General features: G+C 40.8%; 1 protein-coding gene across 1 annotated transcript in view; it reads right to left on the reverse strand.

The window, feature by feature from the left end:
• Positions 1–1,487: 1,487 nt before the first annotated feature.
• TYR (tyrosinase) overlaps positions 1,488–17,630 on the reverse strand; it is a 42,061-nt gene continuing 25,918 nt past the window's right edge. Inside the window, exons 4-5 of the mRNA XM_069015627.1 lie at positions 6,349–6,530; positions 1,488–1,711 (exon numbers count right to left, since the gene is read on the reverse strand). Of these exons, the coding sequence (XP_068871728.1) occupies positions 1,488–1,711; positions 6,349–6,530 (406 nt within the window). The remainder of the gene's footprint in view (positions 1,712–6,348; positions 6,531–17,630) is intronic.

Raw genomic sequence — 17,630 nt, forward strand, 5'->3', positions numbered from 1 at the left:
AAATATGAAAGGGATAAAAATTCTCTTTCATCAGTTAGAGCTGGTTTGAGTTCTCTGTGATGACACTTCCAGAGGAAGAAAATGGGCTGTTAGATCCTTCACTGAAGAAAAAGGAAAGGAAAAAGCCTGCCTGGGAATTGGTAAATGATCTGAGCAGAGCATAAACAGGCTTTCACTAATAGGTCATGAGTTTGGTCACAAGTATAAATTATGCATTCCATGATTTTGAGTAAGAAGGGATGATCAAGAGCTGCCAAAAAGTAGGATTTAAAAGACCTGATGAGCCAATGCTTCACTTTGATCCTTTCACACATGGTAATTTGCCATGGCTGAAGGAGGGAAGCCCAGGGAACACTGGTTATCTGTGGAGAAGACATGAACAGCTGAAGAGTTGAATCAGAAATGACTTGATGGCCATGTCCTTTGCAAGCGGTAATTTTTTGGTGAAAATTACCTTGATCAGTGTGAAAACGAAATGCTGTTACCATGGAATACTGAAAAGACTGAAATAATCTTGCTTAATACAGTTGGGATTCTTCTATCAGAACAGCTTTTCAAAGGATGGCATCACTTTACTGACACCGAAATATTTTGCATAATGGCATTTTTTTCAACAAATATCTAATGAAACACAGGAGTGGCCTTTCTGTCAGGGCAAGCACCCAACCAGGGGTCACAGCTTGGCCAGTCTGTCCCAGACTGACACAGCCATTCAGACTGTCTCAAAGCTGGATATTGGGGACTTTTAACCTACACAATTCCAACATATTCCTGTCATGTTCTAACTCCAGGACTGAGGACCCCAGAAGTGTACCAGCTCCAGACTCCAGCACAAGACTCTTCCTGGGAAGCCCCTGGGAGCTTAGGGGATTTTCACTCTCCCTCCATAGATTGAATGGGTCTTTATATCTTAGATAAAAAAGACCCCATTCCCGATCTCCCTGTGCTGCTGGCATGGAGAAAGTAGAGAAATCTGGATTTGAGCCTGGGAAGAAGGGAGGGGTTGGGGAAGGTGTATTTTTTTTTTTAAATTATTTCTCATTATCCTATTCTCACTTTTGGTTGTCAGGAAATTAAAATTAAGCTAATTTCTCCAAATCAAGCCTGTTTTGCTCATAACAGTATTTGGTGAATGATGTCTTCCTGTCCTTATCTTGGGCTCTGGAATTGGACCCTACAGCAAATAAAAGAGAATTATACATTAAATCCACCAACACACAAGACAGTCTGATTTCAGAGGAACATTATTTAATCAAGCATAAGAAATACACAGTGTTCTTTGGGTGGTGTGGTAGCTTATGTTGGATCTGGGAGATTTTTGTAGGAGTGGATCTGATAAGATGCTACAACATTGGAGGTTACAAGAGACTTGAGGAGACTGCCCATCCTCCTTCTACAGCACACCTCAACAAGGTATTTGTAAACATCAATCAAACAATGCATGCTTGATTAGCACCTTAGTAACATGACTGAGTTACTGGAGGCCTCTAGAAATTGGACTGATAAGTTATATTGTTGTAATCTTCACTTTCTATGAGCAAGGGTTGTATCTCTGAAGAAGTTCCTCCTTTTTTCTTCCAGCAGGGCCTGATGTGCCTTGTGAGCACAGCAGTAACAACACTTCCAAACACAGCTGCTCCGACCAACCAAGCCCAGATCTGACGGGCTTGCTGAAGATAGGGTGTCAAAAAGTCTTGGAAAGACTCAAGGGCTAGAAAAAAACAGAAGAAGAAAGATCATGCTACTTGATACAATGTACTGTCAGCTTATGGAAGTTCTATAATAGATAATACCGGAAGGCTGAGCATAAAGAGGCAAGATGGGTAGAAATTGTCTGTCACAAACAGTTTTAAACAAATCTCTTCAGCCCTGATTGTCTGTTTCCCAATCTTCATATTGAGAAGGCTGGCACACAGTTCACTGTCCCCAGTGCTCCTTACGGTTTGTCAAAAGTTCAGACCGTAACCCAAGAAGTTTGATACTGTCTGACCAAAGGTCCTGCTAGCTCAGCATCCTTTGGCAACAATAACTGAGGCAGAGCACTAGGGAGAGCTTAAGAAAAGGTCAAGCCTATTACACTGCTTTCACAAAATACTTACCCAGCCTCCAAAATTTGCAGGTCCAGGATTTCCTGAAACAGATGTGGTGGTGTTGTGTGTAATAGTCATCGGAGGATTTTTTTTTTTCCTTCTGTCATCTTTTCAAGCTGTTCTTTGGACTTTTATCACAACTTTTAGCAGCAGAAATATCCCTGCCTTAACTACATATTGATTGGGGAAAAAAGCTTCCCGTCACTAATTGTGAACCTGCATTCTGTTTTCTTTGATAGCTCCTGTGTGAGGAGAGGCAGTAGACAACTATTCTGTGGTCACTCTTTGCACAATAAATCCTCTTTCTTTGGTGAATACTCAGCAGCTACTCATTTCTAGATGATCAGCTGCCTTCTTGCTTTGTGATATGAATGTGTGTGTCTGTTTTTCTCTCTATGGCTTAATGAGTTATGAAAACCCTGCCATAGAGGGGTCTCGCTTCACAACAGAGGCTGGAAAGAAACCTGTTCAAAATGCACCCAACAATGTGGTGGCTTGAATTTGAAAAATAATAATACTTGTCTGCTTGGGCCAAGGAAGATTTGGAATCCACATCTCTCAATTATTAGCTCTAAAGACCATTATTAGTGGTAATTACTAGCTAGTAAGGAAAAGGAAGAGCACCTCTATGGGCACCTTCTCTGGGAACTCCTATGGTGGTTTATTTTTGAATGCTCTTTATGCATCTGGACTGATTTAGAGGTACTCAACCATACTTAGTATGGTGTACCCCCACAAAGACTGTAAATATCTTCCTGTCGTTTTTTTACTGGTGCCTAGAAAAACAATCTGTAGATCCCCTTGGATCACGGTGCTTTGGAGAGTATGCTGTTACATGCACTGTGCTCTGCAAAGATGCTGCCTCCCTGGGCCTGGGTAAGGGATGTAGCCAGGAAGCTGCATGATTTGGTGTGGCCTTCTGACTATCCTCTATTAGTATTCCAGGTGGGTAGGGATGAGATTGAAGGAAGACATCCCAGGGTAATAATCTAAAGGGACTTCAGGGCACTGGAGCATTTGGTTAAAGGAGTAGATGTTCAGGTAGTATTCTCCTTGATTCATTCAGTACTAGGGGAAAATACTGAAAGGAATACAAAAACTCAACAGATCAATACATGGCCAAGAGACTGATGCCATAGGTGGAATTTTAGGGTTTTTGTCCACAGGGTCACTTACATGGAACCAGGCCTGCTCATGTTGGATGGGGTACACCTGACTCAGAGGAGGAAAAGTATCATGGCCCAGGAATTAGCAGGGCCGATAGCGAGGTTTTTAAACTAGCCTTAAGGGGGAGGGGGATAATTGGTTTCTGCCATTTTTGGTGTGTTTGTGTCTCACTGGTTGTGTCCCTCTGGATGTTAAAGGAAATGCCAGTGAGACTTCCACAATCAAAACTAGGAAGATGAGCTAGGAGAGATTCACGTTATGGAGTCCCTCAGTCAGTTTTAAGGTATCATTACTTGTTTTTGCAGTGGTGAAAAGTTCACAGCTCCCACAGATTTCATCAGTGTCCTCATTATTACAGCTTGGAAAGTCTTTTTTAATGGACAGGGTTGTCAAGCACTGGAACAGGCTGCCCAGGGAAGTGGTAGTGCCATCCCTGGGAGTGTTCAAAAACCATGTAGATCTGATGCTAGAGAAATGGTTTAGTGGTGGGCTTGACAGTGCTGGTTTTATGGTTGGACTTCATGATCTTAGCAGTCTTTTCCAATCTAAATGATTCTGTGATTCTATAAAACTCATCCCACTGGGAGAGGAAGATTTTCTGGGAAAAAGTCAAAACTGAATCTGTAAATTTATCTGTTTTCATTTCTGAAAGAAGAAAAAAATACAGAAAAGACAGTCTGGGGGCTGAAATATAAGCTCTTGGAACAGCTCTTGACAGAGCAACTTGTTTTGACAGCTACTGTTAGGTGGTGCCATTAGTTTTCCAAAGCTCCTGTTTGTTTTCAGGCAGCTGTGTAGGTTGTGGTCATTTTGCAGCTCACAATTCTCATGTTGGGGAAAGCTTGGTGTCTGCTCCAGATTCCACTCAGAGCAGCTCCCCAATAACTACACTCTGACACATGCCTTGGATTCCTGAGGGATGGATTTCTTTACACACTGTTTGCAACCACTTCTGCTTCAGCACTGTCATACATATAAAAGTAAATGAAGCTGCAATTAAAATTACATACTCTTACACACTGATTTGCGCTGCAGTGGAAAGCAGAGCTCCAAGCATCAATTTTTCCTCGGAGACACAACAACAATTTAATTTAGCATTAAAATGCCATTTTGCCATTGGATTCTTTCCAAGTTTTATTTCTTGTAACCAGCCTCTTCATGATCTGTGTAGCCCTGCTTTATCTCTCCTAAGCTGCTGGTACTATAACCCAGAACTGCTGCTCTTCACAGACTCACAGAATCATCAAGATTGGAAGAGACCTCCAAGACCATCTAGTTCAACTGTCTACCCAGCACCACCAAAATCACCCCTAAACCACTTTCTTTAAAAGCAAACAAGCCAGGTCTTGAGAGTAGGGTGGGGCCAGATTTTGTGTGCTCATTCCTCATTCTGTCTTGTTCTCTTTCTCTGCCTTTCCTCTTCTTCCTCATCTGGAAGATCTGCAGAAATGCTGCCTTTGCTTTACCACCCAGATCTTTGCTACTGACTTTTTTTTTTCTTTAGTAAATTTTTCCTATTTGTCCAGTACTTCCTGTTTGCCAACCACAGACTTTCTCTTCTCCCTTGAGTACACAAGAATCTAGTATTCCTATCTGAAGAAAAGTCTGTATTTAAATGCTAGAGTGGTAAGAAAATCTGTATCCGTATTTTGAGAGTCCAACCACTTTCCATTTGTAACCAGTTCTTCCCTCCAGATAAGAAATAGCTTGAGATCGCTTCTTCTCAGCAAGATTAACAAGGCGTTGAGTGACATCTGAGGATTACCTGGGCTTTCTGAACAAGGTGGAATTTCATTCGTTGTTTGATCTTTCAGAATAATTAAGGAACTACTTTCCTTACCTCTGTGTTAAAAACATGGGCAGAATTTCATAGGATTTTCTTTTTCTGAGGGATATGTACTCCCCTGGGAAAAGGCAGGAGTCCAAGAAGCAACAGAAATTAATTGATGAATGGTAAGTATTTTACCTTTTCCTTCCTCTTGAAGTACCACTTCAGGATTCAGAATTCCTGAAAGTCATGGTATTTGGCACTTTGAGTTGTACAATTCTAGCAATAGTATGAGTTTAGGAAACTAATGTCTTTCATTAAAAAATATATATACTTATTTCTGGTCTTCATCTGGCTGTTTCAAGAGCTTATAGTTCAGCCCCTGCACTAAGTCTTTTCTGCATCTCATTCCCCAGTTTGTCCATACATCCAGGATTGCCCCATCTCAGGTGCAGAATCTGACACTTCCCCTTGTTGAACTTCATATGGTTGGTGATTGCCCAGTCCTCTAATTTGTCGAGGTCTCTCTGCAGGGCCTCCCTGCCTTCGAGGAAGTCAACAGCTCCTCTCAGTTTTTTATTGTCTCCAGACTTGCTTAGGATCCCTTCCAGTCTGGTGTCCAAGTCATTTATGGAGATGTTAAAGAGCACAGAGCCCTGCAGAACCCCACTAGTGACGTGTCACCAGTCTGATGTCACCCCTCACTGTAACCCTTTGTGCCTGACCCATGAGCCAGTTGCTCACCCATTACATGATGTGTTTATCCACCTGTGTGCTGGACACTTTGTCCAGAAGAGTCCTGTGAGAGACAGTATCCAAAGCTTTACTGAAATCCAAAGAGATGACATCAACTGCCTTCCCTTGACCAATGAGGTGGGTTATCTTGTCATAAGAGGAAATCAGGTTTAATAAGAAGGACTTTCCCCTCATGAAGTTATGCTGTCTCTGGCCTATGACTGCATTGTCTTTCAGGTGTTTTAATACCTCCCAGAAGAATCTTCTCCATAATGACAGCCTTGAAGTCCAGCACTTTTTCTCCCCAGTTCTGATCACTAGCTGACCATTTGGGTCAGATTTTGCTATTAGTAGGCTAGGATGGATGGCACTGATATCAGTAGGATTTTTTTGTAACAGTATCATGTCAGATATGTATGATATCAGACCAGAAATGTGAAAACAAGCAGGTACAATTTGGGGACTATATTCAGGAAAAAATCTGGAATAGAAGGACTTTTTATCTGCTCATATGGCAGACATATTCCAGGTTATAGGCAACACATTTTACACTTCACCTTTTACATTTACCCAAAATTATAATATTACCTGGTTCTTGCAGATATGCATAGTCATATCCCAGCTCTCTTGAGGGTTTAAAAAATTCTCCATTTCTGTAAAGAGGGATGAAGGGGACCATGTAATTTTCTCGATTGTGCCCAATTGGTGCATTGGCTGCTGGGTAAACTTCTAGCATGGGCCTATGTCTTCTTAACCATCGTTCAAAAATGCTGTGGAAGAAAAAGCATGTTAATTAATGATGGAGATTAGCAGAAATTTTCTTCTTGAAGATTAAAAGAAAGTGCTACTTTTTAAAAAAAATTCTGGAGATAGAGTTGCATGCAATGTTTTGCATTTATGTGTGTGTAATGCTTTCCAGATTTCCAAATTTGGGCTTATCCACTTCACTGCTGAGTTCCTATGCAAGGCTACAAAAAGAAAATGCCTATGGTGCTGCAAAGAGTCTGAATGTGTTTTTAAATTCCATAAATGTAAATCACTCTCTCTTTGTGCTCAGAAACTCATGTTGTTGTGAGGGATAGAGAAAAATGGATTAAAGACCTCAGTCCTTCTTCCTCACTCTCAAAAACATTTGTAGTTGGTTGTAGATGGTCTTGTTTCTAGCTGCTCTGTCCTATTCCCCTTCTTCTAATTTCTTAGCAAGGGTTTTCACACCTGCAATAAAATATAGTTACACCATGATCCTTTGCACGTCACCAAAGGAGTTGAAACATCTGAGGAAGAAAGGATAAGCTGTATGAGCCCAAAATCTTGACAAAGCAGGTCAGCTCTAAGTAAAGTGTCTTTCTCCAGACAGAGCTTCTTCACTGACCTTAGTGTCTGCACTGTTGTTTAACATGCTCCTCTCTCCCAGCTGCTGTTGTGCAGCTTTATTTTACCTCTTCTTATATATGTTATCCCAGAGATGCTGCCAGTGTCACTGATGGGCTCAGTTTTGGCCAGTGACAGGGCTATCTTGCAGACGGCTGGAACAAGTTCCAACTAACATGGGAACAGAAACTTTCTGACACCTTCTGACAGAATCCAACCCCGTAGCCCTAACTACCAAAACCTTGCCATGTAAACAAAATGGATGCTGCTCCCCACACCTCCAGACTCAGCTGCTCCATTCCATATTTCTCTTCCAAAATATCTTCCATTAGCTCTCTGTCACCACAGGGCTGTGTATCTGCTCTTTAACTTTGAGGCAGAAAGTTTAAAGGCTGCAGCAGGGGAAGAGTTTACGTTGACATTTTCAAGTCAGCTACTGGATGTGTTTGGAAAGCAAAATTAGGAACCTTCCAAAACATTCTCAGTTTTCCTCCCTTTGAGCTTTTTCTGTTCAACTCTTCACTTTCTTTCAATCCTCAAATCCTTTCTTTGATCCCGTTGTGTTTATTCACCTGAGTGTGCCAGGTTGGAATAGGGAAGGTGGCAAAATGCTGCAGGGCAAGCAGATGCAGGTACCTTGTGCATGAAGAAAGATGACTCCATACTAAATCAGAAGATACTGGTGGGAGGTAATTATCAACATCAGGCTCAGGAAGGGATCACTGGATTCATTTATCAGTTCTAAGGGATAGAAATGGTCTAAAGAGACCTGTGAACTGTACTTTAATGGAGATCTTAGCTCAACAGTTGCTCCTCCCCAACACTGGCCACTGATGGGAGGACATGAAGTTCCTCCACCCCGTTCCCCCCCAGTGTTCAGGGACTCAGGTTATCTCAGAAATGCAGTCCCTAAATGCAGGTGCTCAGGGGTATCAGGATCTCTGCAGGTTATCTGCCAGTATTCTGCCATGAGATTTCTACCTCTTGTTTTTGGCCAGAAGTGTTGAGAAACACTCGGCATAGCCCACCAAATTAAAGCCCTCTCACACTACTCAAAGTAGAAGTAGGGCCAAAATCTTGGTTCTCTTTTTAGGATCAAATACTCTAATAAATGAAGACATGACTGTGATCATACATCTTGTCTACCCTTTACAATGCAGGTATTAATTTTAATTAAAATCTTCATTTGTGTCTCTCTTCCTCAGTTAATTTCATCAACCCTGTCTGGAAAAACTCTTATCTGAATAATAATGTTTAGTTAAAGCTTTCAGATGGATAAATTTATGAAGACTTCAACTGGAGTTATCTCAAGAAAGTTTGAACAGAATCTCTGTAATCTTTGGAGAACAGCATGAAGAAATTCAGTAATCACTAAAAAAGACATAGAATATAAAGGAGTAATTTAGCTTGAGGAGAGGTGGGATGTGGGGGAGTACTGTACTCCAATCTTTTCCCTGCCTGTCTTTTACTCATGCCTTGTGTAAAGAACCCTGAGTATTACTGCCTTATTTTCCTAGCAGTTGTAAATGGAAGCTGAGATAGCTCTTCTTTACAGTACAAGGTTGTTAGAGGTACAGAGGTACTCTGGTTGTGGGAACATGGTAATATTTTAAGAAGGCAGAGATAGGACTTGTATCAGGTTTTTAAAGTCTGGTGATGATCTGTACCCTAACTTTGGAATGCTCAATCTGAGGTACTTCCTGGTTTTAGAAAATGCTGAGCAATCACAATCTGAAAATCCTGAGGGCTGATGAGCACAAAGTTCAGAGCTAAAAGTCGTCATTTGCCTGAAACAGTTTTGCAAGACATGCCCTGAAATGCAGCATCCTCTCTGCATGAGTTAAGTGTTGCTGTTGCATAAGAGCTTTCAGTAAGAATCCTTAGGCCAGTAATCTTTCAAGCAGAATGCAAATGCAAAAATATTTCCATGGAAATGATCATATGTACTTTTGGATTCCTTCTTTTGGATTCCTTCATTTGCAGAGTGGTTCCCACATGAGGTATCAAGCTTTGCTTAGAGCAGTGGGAGAATTGAATTGCCTGCCCTTGCAGCTGATCTTTAGATTCAGATGCGATTACATGCCTCTAAATCCTGATATGATGGGTTTTGCTGATGCACAAAGTGTGTAGCACAATTCATTGTGTTGTAAGGGAACAGTTCTCTCCATTAGCTGGCACAAGATCTTATAATCTTTGCTGAAATCTCTTTCATTGAACTTATCTGTATGCCACCACAGAAATCTCAGAAACATCCTTTAAAGTTTAAGAGTCACATTTTCTTTTACTGCCTTCAGAAGAGCTAGTCATATGCATTTATCTTGTGGTAGTCTTTCGTTTTTTTGCTTTTGGGTTTTATTTGACACTTTGAAAGATTAGGATCATATTCTGCTTGCTAATAAAGTGATTGGGTGCAGTTGCATTTATTATTTCATTTAAAGGCTTGTTCTGAGCTTGTTCAGTAAGAGGGACTCAAAACACTATTTTTTTTCTTGGCCAGATAATGCATGATGATCTGTATTTCCAGGAGAGAGTTCATAGATTTTTTTTTTTTAACTTTGTGTGAGAAAACTGACAGATTTAGTATATCAGTAATATTTTTACATGTACTTCATCTGTTTGTGTTTCTCCTTTTAAGGGGGGCACCTGCCTTACTCATATTTTGTAAGTTATGGAAGCAGTAACTTATTCTTGATTTTCAGGAACAGTTTCCCAGCTTAATGGAAAAAGAAAACTCCCAATTGCATCCAGCTGGGGAGAAAAGCCCATGGACAGGGCATAATTTCAGCTGTATTTCTATTGGTAAAGTACAAATATTTCTTCTTGGCCACCATAAGCCATTTCATATCAGAGTTATATTTATGACTTCCCAACCAAGACCTTTAACTCCCTTCATACATTTTTAGAGAAAACTGAAATCCTGCAGTAGCCTGTGTCTTTTGCTGTCAGCCAGGTAGTGACACTGGTACAGTGCTCCTGTCCTTGGAGACTTAATTGAAAAGATTTTGGCCAAAAAAAAAATGTATATTAGGAGAAAGTAATCACACTCTCTTTTGTTTCAGAGTACTGTGACCACTGCATCAAACATTGTAGAATACTTTTTTTCTTCAAATAAGGTGCTTTTCTCCAGCGCTGGCTATATTTAAGGCAGTTAGCATCAAATATTTTCTCTGCCATGCAGGAAATGACATGCCAGAAAGAAATCAGTGTTTCCATCATCAGATGTTGATCTGCTTACAGTTGACAGAAGTTTTTCTTTTCTTCCCCTAAAAGCAGTCATGTAAGTTATTTCCCTTTAGTATCTTGAAAATACGTGCTTGTTTCCTGTTCTTTTTCTGGGAGCTACAACCTTGGAAGAGCCTAGGTCTGCCGAATTAATGCTACATGCAGAGAGACAAAATGCTGAGGTAATTAGCTGGTCCCTTCATGGAGTGACAAAGCTCCTGGTAGAAAAGCCAGGTTTGTGACAAAGAAGCAGACCTTAACTCCCTGGAATTGGTGGTTATCTTGGCAAACCACTGCTCTTATATTCTCTTCATATGAACCTCTGCATCCTTCCCTGGACCTGAGAGCCTAACAAAGCAGGACCATGAGGTAAAGGACATCTTCAGGGCCATTTTATTCTATATTGCCTCCCTTTCTTGACATAGTTTAACTAAAGATAGCAAAAAGGACATCTAAAGACTCAGATCAGGGCACTGCTTTATCCAACCTCCATACTAATTCCGTGCCAAAAAAAAGAGTACTGGACATAAGTTTAGTGAGGAGAGAAATCTCTCCGGCTCCTGCAGAAATCTGGTTGGTTACTTTCTTCCTCAGCATCTAGACAAAGAGAGCAAGCAGATAAGTAGCTATTTGTATAGCTGGAAGTGATATTTTCCAGAGACAGAGACTTTTTTAGCATTGCAATTCCAGCTAGACTGGCATCACTCAGGAGATGTTGGCAGTGCTGAGGGAACAGATGGGATGTGAGCGTGGTGGGAAGACAAGGCGGGATAAAGGAAAAAAAAGAAGAGCTAATCAAAAGTTGTTGGGAATTTTATTCAGAGAGTGGAAATGGAGAGAACCTGGCCTGGGATTAGCAACAATAAACTATAAATCCTTGAGGATGATAGGTCGAGCTAGAAGGGTCACAGTCAATCAAAGCTTAAGAAAGAAAAGTTTAAAACATGTAAAATAACTAAATTAAATAGAGATTAGTCTCCTGATAGCCCTAATGCCCTTTGTATTTCTTCAGCAGCAAGCAAAATTGACTTGGAAAAGGTAGTTTTTATTTAAAGGCATTGGGCAGATTAAAAAATAATTCTGTCTAGATTAGCGAAACTACTGTTTGCATCTGGAAGGCTTCTTCCTTCTCTTGAAGAAATCAAAGTCCCCAAACTGAATGTCCCAAATAAGGCGCCCAAGAACTGAAAGAAACTGGAGAATAATTTGAATTTTGAAAGATGCCCTGTCTCACATTTAGTGCTCAGAGAGGCTCAGTCTCTCTAAAGTGCATTTATGAAGTAGAAGTCATTTTGTAGGGGGTGTAGTATTAATTACTAGATTATGATAATCAGCACCCTATGTAAAGATTATTTTTGTAGTAGGAAATAGAATTTTAAAATTGTAGAATGGGTTGGATTTAGACAACTGTAGATTAAAATAAGCTCAGCTTTGTATTTAAACTATGGAAAAATTGATCATGGGACATGATAAATTCACTGTCACTTAAGCCATCTAATTCAGTCAGAGGCCATGTGTGATGCAGAAGTAGCTAAGGAAGGTCATCTGGTCAGAAGGATTCCGAAAAAATCGTAAAGGCAAAGAATATTTTTCCTGAATATTGGAGAATTTTTAGAGGCTCTTACAGGCCTCATTTTACTCTACACAAAATAGGCAGAGAGTAAAAATAACTTACCTAAATTCATACCAGACACACTGTGGTGGAGTGGGACCTCGGTTGTGGGGCCAGTTTGTACCAAACTGTGGCGCCTCCAGGAGTTAAGTTATACCATTGCAAAGCATGTGGTCTCAATTTTATTTAAATGTTTTGCTGTATGTCTCTCTACAGATCACTGTAACTGCTGATGAGCTTAATACTTGTGTGTACCACCTCTAATAGGTTCCAAAGAACTGGTATGTGGTAAAAAGTAATAATGTCGCCCACCTGGTATGTTGATGCTTTGTCAGTTTAAATTTTCATTCTGGGAAAATATACTTTGCTTTTGCAAAATGTTTTCTTGTGGCACAGTGAAAATTAAAGCCATCTATAAAAGACGTGGATATATCACTTCTATTTAATCGCATATAAATAGACTCAAGTACTTTCTTTGTTCTGCTCCATACATATCAGGTTATACAAAATGAATTTAAATGAGCTGTAGTGGAAAATTAATTAAAAAACCCAAACAAACAAACCCACCTTGGTTTAACAAGTTGTGGGAAAATAGGATTGATTTGAGGATGATTAAAAAAAGGCCACCAATATATATTTTCTTACTGAAAATATGAATTTGTATTATTTTATGAGTAATATATGCAAGGGGATTATAACTAATGAAAGGATGAGCCAAGAAATAACTGGGTTTATGTTGCCAGTGGGAAATATAAGGCAGAGTATAAAAGCGTTGCTGTATATGGGTTGGATTGCTTCCTACTGTTCCAGATAGTGTTGTACACTCTGAAAAAAGATGCTGCTCACAGGAAGGAAATCTTAAAATCTAGAAAAATAGAGTAAAACACTAAGAGTAGGCATTTTCTTTATCCTTTTGCAAAGTGTCCCTTCTACAGGCTGTTTCCCAAGTGTGCTACCACAGTCATGAGCAGAGGTACTCTTGACTGACTGAGTGTAACAGGAGAAACCAATATATTACCACATACCAATATCTTAGATATTCATTTCTAAGATTGAGCCACCTCAGAGGCACTGGCTCATAGTGTTAACTAACTTTCCCTTCAGGAAGATTTAACAGAAAAACTTTATTCCAGTGTGGTTTACCTTGCAGTGAAGGACAGCTGGAGAGAGGTGAAGGGGGAAGAAGAGAAGAATTCATACAGTACCTCTGTATGAATTCCTCTGTCACACAACAAGGAACAAGACTGGCACTGCAGGTATGCCCAGTGGGAGGACTACAATAACCTCTACAATAGTCTCATGGTCATTGTGGGTCCTTTGCACTGCAGGGGACACAGTACGGATTTCCTCCTGCCTCCTTGTCCTCACTTTCCTTCTAAGCATTTGCACAGCAATGCCATAAACAGGATTAAGGAACTGATTTGGTTTGAAACCAAACCTCCCCTTTATTTCCATTTGTTCTGGGATAGTTCAGATGAAATAAAGCCATGGATCTGATTCATTATTCTTATGTATGATGGCCAGTACCAGCACAAGGGAGAAACTCTGGGTAGCACTAATTACTGAGTAGGACTTTTTTTCTTCCTAATCTATGTGCCAGGTCAAACTGACTTAAAGCAATATTAAAATTGTGCCTTTTGTTTCTCAACAGCCTGATAAACCTGTGCCTCAGCCAAGCCTGCACTGAGTATTAACCATTCAGCTGCTAGATGGCCACTTTGTAAGTCACTAATAAATTTGTCAAGTTCAAATCCAAAGCTATGTCCTTTGTTGTGCAAGGTTTGACACAGAGACTTTCATTCCTCATCTCCAGTTGTGAGACTGAGGCTAGGTCAGACTGACTATGCCAGAAGGAAGACAGAACATTGTTGCATAGAGCTCATTTATACAATTTATTTCAGTATCATGAGATCTGACATGCTGTAGAAGAAATCTGGCAAGCAACATGTATTTGCATTTGGAAAGAAAAGAAAAAGGAAACAAATTGAGGAAAGCTGAAATGCCAGCCCAAGGACTGTGATTACACAGTAGTCATCACTTTAAAAGTTGGCACTAGTCAGCCAGTATCTCAAAGTCACCTCAGGTAATTCCCATCCCAAGGATTTGGGAGAAGGATTGGTGCTTCAGTCCTGGAAGAGGTGCTGATGCTGAGGCTGTAAAGTCAAGGCACTGCACTGTTTGCCAATGTATGCGGTTATATTGCAGTATTCTTTTTTGTTCTTTTTGTTTTAAGTTGGCTAAAGACACTACAGGGACTCTCAGGAAGGTTGTAAACAAATTACGCCGTCATAATGCAAGTGTCTGATTAAAAATGAACATGCTGCCCTCAATTATTGTGAAAACCTATCCAAAGCCTTTGAGGCTCTGTCCCCCACTGGTGAGTCACTGCTGAGACTGCCCTGGGTTACAGTGCTTATTCTGTCAACTCCCAGCTGCTGGAGAACATCCAGGGGCTCCCATCATCAATTCCAAGCTGCAGCATGCAGCAAGCATCTTTGGACAACGTTGCCTCTTCCCCAAACCCTCGCAGTACCTGCCAGTCCCTGGGCCAGCCACCAGAGAGACCTGTTTATGCAGGCATGCATTTGTGTGTCTGCCTGTGGGTGAGGCAGCCGCAGGTCAGGGATCAGGTTACTGGGTAGACTGGGTAAGGCTGGGGAATCTGGACTGTGCATGTATATATCTCTATATGTATCTATATTTTCCCATAACAGGCTTTCATTGTGGTCAGCCAAAGAGATAAAGAGGATGAGGCTGTTGGTGCCACTGGATTTTTGTGTGAGTGCTGCATTTCTTGCATTGATCTGTACAGCTGGTCAAGCATGTTTACATATATGCATGCATGTATATATGCACTAGTGTATGTGGGTGAGGTTGGGAGTACATGCTCAACCTCGATACTGGCTGCACCCAAGAACATGAAGCTGTGGTAGCAATACCAGCTTGAGCTTCTAGATTTGTCAACACTTAAAAGACAGACTTGCACAAAACAGAAAAAGAAGGATGTTTTAGTCTGGTGGAGCTATCTTCTCACATAATGCTGTGCTTCTGATTTTTTTTCTCAGAGCATATATTCCCATGTAGATCAATTATATGCCTCTGAAATATGAATATTTATTTTCAGGAAAGGTCTGGTCTACTGTATTGTTTCCCTTTACTTCATCTTCTAAACCAAAAGTGGGGATTTTTTTGTGGACTAGAGTGGAATAGGCCACCTGAAACAGGGAGGGGCAACATGCAGATGACAAAAAGTCCCTTCCTTGTTCAGCAAGATTGACACTGGCTGGAGGCTGTCTCCTAAAGTACCATTCGCTGAGTGAGGTATAATAACACACACTATGCTGACACCTTCCCACCCACTACAAAGTACCACCAGAGCTGGGGAGCCATGTGACACCTGAGGATCTTGGCACTGCTCTGCTTCATGGATCTTACTACAAGCATTCCATCTCCTTTGTTCTCACTGTACAAACTGGATGTTTGGAAAGTGTCAGATAAAGGAAGCAAGAGGGAGGGAGTTGGCAAGGGAGTAGTCCCACACAACCAATCCCACATAAGACAAAATCAATGCCACTTTGCATATGTCCCACTTTCTTGAAAACCTCGAGTTTACTGCAGCTGCTGTGCTCATAGAATCATAGAATGTCCTGCATTGGAGGGGACCCACCAGGATCACTGAGTTCAGCTCCTGGCCCTGCACAGGACATCCCCAAGAGTCACACCATGTGCCTGAGAGAGTTGTTCAAATGCTTCTTGAACTCTGTCAGGCTGGTGCTCTGAGCAGTGCCCAACCACCCTCTGGGGGAAAGAACCTTTCCCTAAACTAAGGAACTGTTTTCTGATCTTCTCCTTTTCGAACCCAGACCTCCCCTGACACAGTTCCATGTCATTTATGAGATTTTTTTTTTTTAATATTCCCTCTACCACTGTGATTTAGAACTTTTTCCCTTTATCTACAAAACACCTTCAACACGCCTGTAGGACTAAGGGAAGAGAAGGGTCTTCAGACTTTCCATCTGAAAATTTTCCTCTTTCTGTCAAACAGCTTGAGCATTCACAGCTAGCTGGAGAAGATGCAGTTGGATCTCTCATTGCTGCTTTACATGCTCATTTGGCTGCAGAGGGCTATATAGCTTCCCCTCATTGCTCCAATAATCATGAAGTCCTCCAAGTGTTTCTCTCTTAGAATTAAAAATTCACCAGGTTCTCAAGCCTCTCTTGTGAAAAGAAGCTGCTCAAGCACCAGAGTCCTGCAGAGAATTCAGATAACCATGATCCTGAACAGAGATCACTGCTGATGGTGTAGGACCAAATGTGGTTCCTCTCTCAGAGGGAGTTGCTGAAGTCTTGCACTTCTATTACCCATTTGCTATCATAATTTCCTTTGGTTTCATTGCAAACTGCTTAACCCTTCCCAAGAAAGTCATGTAGCTACCTGGGGCTTCAACTCCGTTGCATATAAGTCTGGGCTTTCCTGCCACAAATCTTAACAAGCTGGGTAGTCCTGTCACCTACTTTCCCAGTAAAGAAACCTTACTGAAATATTACTGGTTTTTGCCTTCTCAGAAAACTGAGTAGGATGAAACAAAAAAGTGCTGAGCCCAGCTTTGGTCAGTTGCTGTTATATTACCATGTAAAGAGCTTTATTTCTACTAAAGAGGAAGATAATTGATAAGCTAAGCTTGACCCTAAAGACAAGAGCTGAGTGTTGGAAAAAATGTGTAGGAATCTGTGCAGAGGAATGTCCATATTCTCTAGCACAGGACTAAGTAGGGCCTTAGCCGAACCCAGTTATTGGTAAAATAATCTAATTCCTGTGGGAGTTTATTCCATACCTCTGCTGGAAAGAAATGAGTTTAAATGAGGATTAGCTGTGCTGAAATTCTGTCAGATATCTGATCTAAACTCTGTTGCTTTTCTTAGTCAAGTCAGCCTTTGTTGAACGCCAAGGAAAGTTGTAAATAACTTTTCTGAGGTACAGGAGAGAAATTCTTGTTCCTTAAATAGCTGTCATCACATGTGTGGTTTCACCCCTTGCTGTCAAACCAGAGCAATGTTTGGCTAGAAATATTTGTTTTCCATTCAGATTTTGGTCTCCAATACTGTCCAACAATGCAAACTCCAGGTCATAAATGAGACATAATGGGGTGTCCTGTGTGCTTTGTAAATAAGGAAATACAAATGCAACCATGTGCTGTATTGAAAACAGAAGTTAGGATTTGATGGAATGTATATCCTGTGTTAAATTTCTCAGATTCATTTTTGCCGTGGTTTGTCACTAATACAAAAATATCACTTGAAGTCGGAGATCGTAAAAATGCCAGCTGCTCCAAAGTTTAATAACTACTTTCCCCTGAAGAGAAAGATAACAAGCAGATTAAAATGGACTGCTGTGGAGGTAGCTGGACTGACACTATGGAACACACTTTTGTGCTCTGCAATTCAGTTCTTTTGAGACTTAAAGATTGTCATTACTGAGGTTCACAAGGGCATATAATACATAAATCACATCTATGGGGGTGAAGTGATAATTTCTTTTGGTGAATAAGAGGTAGGTACATGTGGGTGAGAAAAGTACCATGATGTTTTGTGATTTTTTACAATTTGAACAATTGCATCAGCTGTTATCGCAGAAGTACTTCAGGAAGGAAATGCTAGCTGTCTG

This window comes from Aphelocoma coerulescens, chromosome 1 (assembly GCF_041296385.1).
Source record: "Aphelocoma coerulescens isolate FSJ_1873_10779 chromosome 1, UR_Acoe_1.0, whole genome shotgun sequence".
In the NCBI taxonomy this organism is placed as follows: domain Eukaryota; kingdom Metazoa; phylum Chordata; class Aves; order Passeriformes; family Corvidae; genus Aphelocoma; species Aphelocoma coerulescens.